This window comes from Buteo buteo, unplaced genomic scaffold (genome assembly GCF_964188355.1).
Source record: "Buteo buteo unplaced genomic scaffold, bButBut1.hap1.1 HAP1_SCAFFOLD_561, whole genome shotgun sequence".
In the NCBI taxonomy this organism is placed as follows: Eukaryota; Metazoa; Chordata; class Aves; order Accipitriformes; family Accipitridae; genus Buteo; species Buteo buteo.
In genome coordinates, this window is record NW_027439682.1 from 5,538 (window position 1) to 15,983 (window position 10,446).

General features: G+C 62.0%; 1 protein-coding gene across 1 annotated transcript; it reads right to left on the bottom strand.

Moving 5' to 3' along the window:
- Positions 1-1,170: 1,170 nt before the first annotated feature.
- On the bottom strand, positions 1,171-10,111 carry LOC142028535 (Schwann cell myelin protein-like). The gene is given in 8 exon segments (XM_075022350.1): positions 1,171-1,271; positions 2,245-2,547; positions 4,092-4,352; positions 5,096-5,297; positions 5,300-5,358; positions 6,270-6,565; positions 7,353-7,725; positions 9,991-10,111. Coding segments are annotated over 8 exon segments (1,656 nt in total). The 5' UTR covers positions 10,052-10,111.
- Between the last annotated feature and the right edge of the window lie 335 nt (positions 10,112-10,446).

The following is a 10,446-nucleotide window of genomic DNA, read 5'->3' on the forward strand; positions in this document are numbered from 1 at the left end:
CCTCGGGGGGGCCCCGGTGGGGTTTGGGGGGAGGGGCGGGTTCGGGCGGGGCGCCCGGCCCCTCCCCCACCCCCAGCGCCCACCGCCCCACCGCCCCCCGCAGCCACCGCGCCTGCGGGCAACGGGGGGGGGTCACCGGCCCCACCGGGCCCCCCAGTGTCCCCCCAGTCCCCCCAATGTCCCCCCCGGGTCCCCCCAGTGTCTCCCAGTCCCCCCCAATGTCCCCATCTCCCCCCCCCCCCGGGCCCCCCCCAAAGTTCCTCTGTGACCCCCACGGCCCCCCCCAGTGTCCCCCAGTGTCCCCCAAAGTCCCCAATTGTCCCCCAGTCCCCCCAATATCCCCCCAGTGCCCCCCAGTATCCCCCCCCCCCCCCCCGTACCTGCAAGGGGCGCAGCTCGGGGTCGGGGTCCCCCCCCTGCCCGGGCGGGGGCTGCACTGGGGTCACCTCGGGGCTTCCCGCCGCCTTCCTGCATGGGGTCAGAGGTCAGGGCGTGGCCCCTGACCCCTGACCCCGTCCTGGCCCCGCCCGCTCTCCGCCCCCCCCATCTTCCCCCCCCCCCATCTGTGCCTCAGTTTCCTGCCCAACCCCACTCCCAACACAGCCCGAGGGGGCGTGGCCAATCCCGGGGGCGGGCGTGGCAGCACACAGGGGCGTGGCACACGCACAGGTGTGGTCTAGAGGGGCGTGGTCTTCACGGGGGCGTGGTCTTCACAGGGGCGTGGCCTCCCCAGGGATAGGGCCCCTCTCAGGGGGCGTTGCCTCTTGGGGGGGGTCCTTGGGGGCATGGCCGCCACGGGGGCGTGGTCTCCACAGAGGGTGTGGTCTCCCAGGGGTGTGGCCTCCCAGGGGGTGTGGGCTCTTCCAGGGGTGTTGCCTCTCTTGGGCCCGGGGAGGTGTGGCCTCTATGTGGGCGTGGGCTCGCAAGGCGTGTCCCGCGGGGGGGCGTGGCCTACTGAAGGGCGTGGCCTCGCCCGGGGAGAGGGGCGTGGCCTCTCCCAGGCATCCCTTAGGGGTGGGGTTTGGGCGTGTTCCCCCTTCCCATAGGTGGGCCCACCCCCCCTTCCTCCTCCTCCTCCTCCTGTGGGTGGGTGGGGCCCCCGTGGGCGTGGCCCCCCGTGGGCGTGGCCCCCCTCCCGCGGGTGGGCGGGGCCAGCCCCGGGGGCGTGTCTCACTTGCGACGGCTTTGGCTGAGGTAGCAGACGAGGGCGATGACGATGGCGAAGGCCACCACGGCCCCGACCGGCCCCACCTTGGCCCAAACCAGCCCTCCTGGGGGGGGGGGGCAAATAGGGGTCAGGGGGGGCAATAACAACCCCCCCCGGGGCAATTACCCCTCCCCCCGGGGGCAATAACCCCTCCCCCACTGCGAGAAACCGCCCTGGGAAATTCCCGTACCCCCTCCCCTCCCCCAATAGGGAGGGGCAAATCAACCCCCGGGGGGGGCAAATATCACCCTGGGGGGGCAAATAACATGCAGAGGGGGTAAATACCCCCTGGGGGGGCAAATAACACGGGGGGGGCAATTATAACCCTTCCTGGGGGGTGTGACGGGGCGTGGGAATTCTGGCCAGGATTTTCCCACGCCCCCCCAACCATCAATGGGGTGTGGGAAAATCGTGGCGAGAATTCCCACGCCCCACAATTGTCAATGGGGGGGGGGGTGACACCGGGTGACGGTGACACCGGGATGGGTGACAAGGTGACAGGCGATTCCCGATGGGATTTGGGGTCATTCCCACCCACCCCCACCCCCCCAAAAGGTCAATGGGGTGTGGGAATTATTGCCAGGATTTTCCCGTGCCCCACAACCGTCAATGGGGGGGTGACACCGGGTGACGGTGACACCCGTCTGGGTGACGTGGTGACGAGTGACGGTGACACCGGGATGGGTGACAAGGTGACAGGCGATTCCCGACGGGATTTGGGGTCATTCCCACCCACCCCCACCCCCCCAAAAGGTCAATGGGGTGTGGGAATCATTGCCAGGATTTTCCCATGGCCCACAACCATCAATAGGGGGGTGACACCGGGTGACGGTGACGGGTGGCGGTGACACCAGGATGGGTGACAAGGTGACAGGCAATTCCCGACGGGATTTGGGGTTGCTCCCACCCCCCCAAAGGTCAACAGGGCGTGGGAATTATTGCCAGGATTTTCCCGCGCCCCGCAACCATCAATGGAGGGGAGACACCGGGTGACGGTGACGGGTGACGGTGACGCTCCGGGTGACGCGGGGATTTACCGGGATGATGGAAGCGCAACTGTTGCCGGACGCTGCCGTGGGGGTTGTGGGCAGAACAAAGTACGGCCAGGCGGGGGTCGAGCGTCCCCCGAAGCGTGAGGATCCCGGTGACGGTGACGACCCCCCCCGTCCCCTGTCCCGGCGTGGTGACGGTGTAATCGCGGTGACCTTCGGTGACGGTGACGTTCCGGGATGGGAGGTCAAAGGTCACGGACGGTTCGGGAACGGCGGAGGCCGAACAGACGCAACGTGCTCCGTCCCCTCCCGGGGTGCAGCGGGAATCGGGGAGGAGGATGGGGGGGACTTTGGAGGAGGGAGGAGGGGGGGGTGTCACCAAGGGGACACCCCGAAATGTCACTGAGGGGACCCAGGCATCTGGGGGAACCCCGGTAACACACCTGGGACCCCCAAGACACACCCAGGACCCCCAATAACCCCCTTAGACCCCCAAGACCCCCTTAGACACCCCAATACCCCTTTAGACACCCCAATAACCCCCTTAGACACCCCAAGACCCCCCTTAGACACCCCAAAACCCTCTTAGACCCTCCAAGACCCCCCTTACACACCCCAATAAACCCCTTAGACCCTCAAATAGCCCCCCTGGGACCCCCAATAACCCCCTTAGACCCCCCAAGACCCCCCTTAGACACCCCAATACCCCCTTAGTCCCTCAAATACCCCCCCGGGACCCCCAATACCCCCCTTAGACCCCAAAACCACACCCAGGACCCCCAATAACCCCCTTAGACCCCCCCCAAGACCCCCTTAGACCCCAAAACCACACCCAGGACCCCCAATAACCCCCTTAGACTCCCCCAAGACCCCCCCTTACACACCCCAATACCCCCTTAGACCCCAAAACCGCACCCAGGACCCCCAATAACCCCCTTAGACCCCCCAATACCCCCTTAGACCCCAAAACCGCACCCAGGACCCCCAATAACCCCCTTAGACCCCCCAAGACCCCCCTTAGACAGCCCAATAACCCCCTTAGTCCCTCAAATACCCCCCCGGGACCCCCAATACCCCCCTTAGGACCCCAATATTCCCCTAGAAGCCCAATAAGCCCCCTACAAACCCCAGTACCCCCTTAGGGACCCCAGTAACCCCCTCAGACACCCCATATCCCCCCCGCCCAAGGACCTCTATTACCCCCCCTTAGGGACCCCAATATGCCCCCTGTGCCCCCCAAATGACCCCCTTAGGGACCTCAACACCATTTTAGGGACCCCAATACCCCCCTAGGCCCCCCAATACCCTCCCTTAGGGACCCCAAAAGCCCCTTAGGGACCCCAATACCCCCCCTTAGACCCCCAAATACCCCCCTTAAGAATGTCAATACCCCCTTAGGGACCCCAATACCCCCCTAGGCCCCCCAATACCCCCCTTAAGGCACTTGGTCCCCCCTTAGGGACCTCAATACCCCCCTTAGACCCCCAGATACCCCCCTTAAGGAGATTGATCCCCCCTTAGGGACCCCAATACCCACCTTCGACCCCCAAATACCCCCCTTAAGGCACTTGGTCCCCCCTTAAGGACCTCAATACCCCCCTTAAGGAGACTGGTCCCCCCTTAGGGACCCCAATACCCCCCTTAGACCCCCAAATATCCCCCTTAAGGAGATTGATCCCCCTTTAGGGACCTCAATACCCCCCTTAAATCCCCAAATACCCCCCTTAAGGCACTTGATACCCCCTTAGGGACCCTCATACCCCCCTTAGGGACCCTCATAGCTCCCTTAGACCCCCAAATACCCCCCTTAAGGAGACTGATGCCCCCTTAGGGACCCCAATACCCCTCTCAGGGACCCCAATACCTGCTTGCGCCCCCCCCAAAAAACTCACACTCGACGGTGAGGTTGAAGGCGAGGCTGCTCTCCCCGTGCTGGTTCTCGGCCCGGCACAGGTATTCCCCGGCGTCCTCCGGTCTGGCGGCCGCCAAGGTCATGGTGACTTGGGGTTCGTAGATGGCGGTGGCCACCACCCGACGCCCCCGCGTCACCGTCACGATAGGGGCCGGGTGACTGGCGGCGCCGCAGGTCACCGTCACCGGGTCGCCCGCCACCACCCAGAGGGAGCCGTTGAGGATGGGTGAACGTGGGGCATCTATAAAAAAAGAAGGGGAGGGGGGGATTGAAGGTTAGGGCACCCTCCCAGGGGACCCAGGAGTGGGCCCACCACCACCCCAAAAGAGACCCGGGAGTGCCCCCCAGGAAGGAGAACCCCAAAAGGGACCCAGGAGTGACCCTCCCCCCAAGAAAGAGACCCAGAAGTGACCCCCAGCTCCCCAAAAGGGACCCAGGAGTGCCCCTCCCCCCAAAAAAGGGGACCCAGGAGTGCCCCAAGACCCCCAAAAGGGACCCAGGAGTGACCCCCAGCCCCAAAAAAGGGACCTAGGAGTGACCCCCAGCCACCCAAAAGGGACCCAGGAGTGCCCCCCCCCCCCCCAAAAAAAAAGGGACCCAGGAGTGCTCCCAAGAAGGGGACCCCCGAAAGGGACCCAGGAGTGACCCCCAGCCCCAAAAAAGGGATCCAGGGGTGACCCCCCCCAAAAAAAGGGACCCAGGAGTGCCCCCAAGAAGGGGACCCCCAAAAGGGACCCAGGAGTGACCCCCCAGCCCCCAAAAGGGACCCAGGAGTGCCCCCCCCCCCAAAAGGGACCCAGGAGTGCCCCCCTCCCAAAAAAAGGGACCCAGGAGTGACCCCCAGACCCCCAAAAGGGACCCAGGAGTGTCGCCCTCCCAAAAAAAAGGGACCCCGGAGTGACCCCAAGAGCGGGTCCCCCAAGAAGGGGACCCAGGCATGTCCCACCCCCCCAATATTAGGGCCACCCCCCCCCCATTTCTCACAAGCCACATGAAGTTGAAGACTCCGGTTATGGCGTCCGTGCCGGTTCTCGGCCACGCAACTGTAGGTACCGGCGTGATCCGGTTCCACCCGGGGTAAAACCAGGCGGAGACCGGTCGAAACCGGTTCTTCCCGTAATACCGTCACCCCCCGGAACCAGGAGAGTAACGGGGGTGGTCGCCCTTCGGCTTCGCACCCCAATTCTCCACCGGGGTCCCCTCAACCGCTTCGCCGGGACCGGAGACCTCCAGCACCCGCGGTTCGTCTGGGGGGGGGGAGGGGGAGAGAAGTGGGGAGGGGTTAGGTGGGACCCAGGCATCGGGGGGGGACCCAGGCATTGGGCGGGACCCAGGCATCTGGGAGCTGGATGGCCAAGAACCCCCCCAATACCCTCCCCCAGGGACCCAGACATCTGGGGGGGGGAACCCAGGCATCTGGGAGTAGGGTGACCTAGAACCGCAACCCCCAATAACCTCCCCAGGGGACCCAAAATTATAGGGGGGACCCAGGCGTACCCAATCCCCAACCCGACGCATTGGGGGGACCCAGGTGTTCCTCACCCATGGACCTGGGGGGGAAGCCAGGCAACCGGGAGTAGGGTGACCTAGAACCCCCACCCATAACGTCCCCAGGGGACCCAAATATCTGGGGGGCACCCAGGCGTACCCCGATCCCCAACCCCACACTTTGGGGGGACGCAGATGTTCCCCACCCATGGACCTGGGGGGGTAACCCAGGCATCTGGGAGTAGGGTGACCTAGAACTGCAACCCCCAATAACCTCCCCAGGGGACCCAAATATCTTGGGGGGCACCCAGGCATACCCCAATCCCCAACCCGACGCATTGGGGGGACCCAGATGTTCTTCACCCATGGACTCAGGCATGTGGGGGGGGAACCCAGGCATCTGGGAGTAGGGTGACCTAGAACCCCCACCCATAACCTCCCCAGGGGACCCAAATTTATGGGGGGTACCCAGGTGCACCCCAATCTCCAACCCCATGCATTGGGGGGACCCAGATGTTCTTCACCCATGGACCTGGGAGAGGAACCCAAGCATCCAGGAGTAGGGTGACCTAGAACCCCCCCAATAACCTCCCCAGGGGACCCAAATATCTGGGGGGGACCCCAGTGTCTGGGGGTGGGGGGCCCCCCAGGTCTCGGGACCCCAACTCACACTGAACATCGAGGGCGACGGTGGCCTCGAAAGCCAGGGTGCTGTTGGTGAAGGTCACCCTACAACCCAACCGCCGGCCACCATCTTCTCGACGGGGTCGAAACCGTAGAAGAGCCAAGATGGAGGCGGCTCCGGCCGCGTCCTCGTGTAATTCCCGTTCGGATGCTTCTGGAAGCTCTTCGATCCCTTCCCAACCCACCCGGGGTCGGAGTTGGGGACAATTATCGGGGACGCGACATCGGATTTCTACTTCTTCTCCCGCCACCAGTTCAGGGGGACTTCCAGTACTGGTTCCTCTGGGAAAGGGAGAGAACCCAGGCGTTCGGGATTGAGACCCCCCCCCCCACATTGGGGTGTAGGGACCCAGGCATCCAGACCCCCGAAAACGGGGTCCCAAGCACCCGAGCCCCCTCCCAACCCCATCCGCAAAGGGGACCCGGGCATCTGGACCCCCTAAAATGGGGACCCAAGTGTCTGGACCCCCTAAAATGGGGTCCCAAGCACCCGAACCCCCTCCCCACCCCATCCCCAAAGGGGACCCACGCATCCGGACCCCTAAAATGGGGACCCAAGTGTCTGGACCCCCGAAAATGGGGTCCCAGTCATCCCAGCCCCCTCCCCACCCCATTTCCGAAGGGCACCCAGGCATCTGGACCCCCTAAAATGGGGACCCAAGTGTCTAGACCCCCTAAAATGGGGTCCCAAGCACCCAAACCCCTTCCCCACCCCATTCCCAAAGGGGACCGAGGTATCCAGACCCCCTAAAATGGGGTCCCAAGCACCCGAACCCCCTCCCCACCTTATCCCCAAAGGGGACCCGGGCGTCCGGACCCCCTAAAATGGGGACCCAAGTGTCTGGACCCCCTAAAATGGGGTCCCAGTCATCCCAGCCCCCTCCTCATCCTCTCCCCAAAGGGACCCAGGCATCGGGACCCCCTAAAATGGGGACCCAAGTGTTCAGACACCCTAAAATAGGGTCCCAAGCACCCAAACCCCCTCCCCACCTTATTCCCAAAGGGCACCCAGGCATCCGGACCCCCTAAAAAAAAAGAGGACCCAGGTATCCAGGTCCCCCCCCCAAACTCACCCAACACCTCCAGGATCGTATGTTCGGAGAAGCTGTACTGGTTATAACCCCCTAAATCACCCCGAAAATAATATTTCCCGGCTAATTCGGGGCTGAGGGGTCCCAGCAGCAGGGAACAATCTCGGACCCCCGGATCTCCCACCAGCTTCGCTCGTCCGGTGAAACTCTCGTGGACGGCTCCTGTCCTTGACCGGGCCACCACGGGGGGATAATTTTTGGGATAAGGGCTCCCAAAATACCACAAGCCGTGAACGGTGGCCGGCCGTAATTCTTCCGGGTAGCCAAAACGACAGGGTACGGCCACGCAGGTTCCCGAAAGCCCGGCTACTGCCGGGGGCATCCAGGCGGCCCAGGGACCACCTGATGTCCCTAGGGAGGGGGGACACCCCCAGTCAGGGTGGTAACAGGGTCCGGAGTATCCCTGGGGGTCTAATAACGGTGTTCTGAGCATCTATTGGGTCTAATAACGGGGTTCCGGGCATCAATTGGGTCTACTAATGGGGTGCCGGGCATCGATTGGGTCTACTAATGGGGTTCTGAGCATCCTTTGGGGTTGTTAATGGGGTTTTGAGCATCTGTTGGGTCTAATAACAGGGTTTGGGGCATCCACTGGGTCAAATAATGAAGTTTTGAGCATCCCTTGGGGCTAATAACAGGGTTCTGAGCATCTATTGGGGCTAATAACGGGGTTCTGAGCATCTATTGGGGCTAATAACGGGGTTCTGAGCATCTATCGGGTCTAATAACGGGGTTCTGGGCATCGATTGGGTCTAATAATGGGGTCCCGAGCATCCTTTGGGGTTGTTAACAGGGTTTTGAGCATTTATGGGGTCTATTAACAGGGTTTTGGGGCATCCACTGGGTCAAATAATGAGGTTTTGAGCATCCCTTGGGGCTAATAATGGGGTTTTGAGCATCTATTTGGTCTATTAATGGGGTTCTGAGCATCCTTTAGGGTCTATTAACGGGGTCCTGGGCAACCTTTGGGGACAATAACAGGCTGTTGAGCATCAGTTTGGTCTAATAACGAGGTTGTGACTGTTTATTTGGGCTATTAATGGGGTTTTGAGTCTCTATTGGGTCTAATAACGGGGTTCTGGGCATCTATTGGGTCTACTAACAGGGTTTTGAGCGTCTATTGGGTCTATTAACGGGGTTTTGAGCATTTATGGGGTCTATTAACGGGGTTTGGGACATCTATTTGGTTTAATAATGGGGTTTGGGGCATCTATTGGGTCTGATAACGGGGTCCTCACCGTCCTTTGGGGGACAATAAAAGAGTCTTGAGTGCTTATTTGGGTTAATAACGAGATCTTGGTCACTTATTGGGGCTAATAACGGGGTTCTGAGCGTCTGTGGGTCTACTAATGGGGTTTTGAACATCTTTTGGGGCTGTTAATGGGGTTTTGAGCATCTGTTGGGTCTAATAATGGGGTTTGGGGCATCCACTGGGTCAAATAATGAGGTTTTGAGCATCCCTTGGGGCTAATAACGGGGTTCTGAGCATCTATTGGGTCTACTAGTGGGGTTTTGAGCACCCCTTTGGTCTATTAACGGGGTCCTGAGCATCCTTTGGGGTCTATTAATGGGGTTTTGAGCATCTATTGGGTCTAATAACGGGGTCCTGAGCATCCTTTGGGGACAATAACAGGGTCTTGAGCGTCAGTTTGGTCTAATAACGAGGTCGTGACTGTTTATTTGGGTTATTAACGGGGTTTTGAGCATCTATTGGGTCTAATAACGGGGTTCTGGACATCGATTGGGTCTACTAATGGGGTTTCGAGCACCTTTGGGGCTGTTAACGGGGTTTTGAGCCTCTATTGGGTCTAATAACGGGGTTTGGGGCAGCTCTTGGGTCTAATAACGGGGTTCCAGGTGTCCCCTGGGTCTATTAACAGGGTTCTGGGGGTCCCCTGGGTCTAATAACGAGGTTTTGAGCATTTCGGGGGTTTAATAAAGGGGTGCTAGGGGTCTAATAATGGGGTCCTCCCAGTTCCCCCCCAGTCCCTCCCAGTCCCCCAATCTCCTCACCTTCCCAGTGCCCCCAGTCCCTCCCAGTGCTCCCAGTTCCCCCCAGTTCCCTCCCAGTCTGTTCCAGTCCCTCCTGGTCCTCCCAGTTCCACCCCAGTCCACTCCCAGTCCCCCCCAGTCCTCTCCCAGTGCTCCCAGTTCCCCCCAGTCCTCTTCTAGTCCCTCCAAGTCCCCCCTAGTCACCCCCCCCCAGTACTCTCCCAGTCCTTCCCAGTGCTCCCAGTCCCCTCCGCAGTCCTCTCCCAGTCCCTCCCAGTTCCCCCCAGTCCCTGTCGGTCCCTTGCAGTCCCCCCCCCAGTCCCCCCCAGTCCCTCCCAGTGCTCCCAGTCCCCCCCCAGTACTCTTCAGTCCCTCCCAGTGCTCCCAGTTCCCGCCAGTACTCTCCCAGTCCTTCCCAGTGCTCCCAGTCCCCCTCCAGTCCGCTCCCAGTCCCTCCTAGTGCTCCCAGTTCCCCCCAGTCCTCCTCTAGTCCCTCCAAGTGCCCCCTAGTCACCCCCCCAGTTCTCTCCCAGTCCCTCCCAGTGCTCCCAGTTCATCCCAGTCCCCCTCGGTCCCTTCCAGTCCCCCCCAGTCCCCCCCAGTCCCTCCCAGTGCTCCCAGTACCTGGCAGGAGGGACAGCAGCAGCAGCAGGGCGGTGGGGAGGGCGGCGGCCACCGGCCTCATGGTGGAAACTGGGGGACACGGAGGGTCACCCCAGTGTCCCCAGTGTCCCCTCCCAGTATCGCTCCGTACCCCCAGTGTCCCCAGTGTCCCCTCCCAGTATCGCTCCGTACCCCCAGTGTCCCCAGTGTCCCCTCCCAGTGTCCCCAGTGTCCCCTCCCAGTATCGCTCCGTACCCCCCAGTGTCCCCACTGTCCCCTCCCAGTATCACTCCGTGTCCCTCACTGTCCTCATTGTCCCCTCCCAGTTTCCCCACTGTCCCCTCCCAGTATCCCCCTCCCAGTGTCCCCCACTCTCCCTGATGTCCCCTCCCAGTGTCAACCAGTGTCCCCAGCGTCCCCTATGTCCCCTCCCAGTATGCCCCACTGTCCCCACAGGCCCTGTCCCCCCAGTATCCC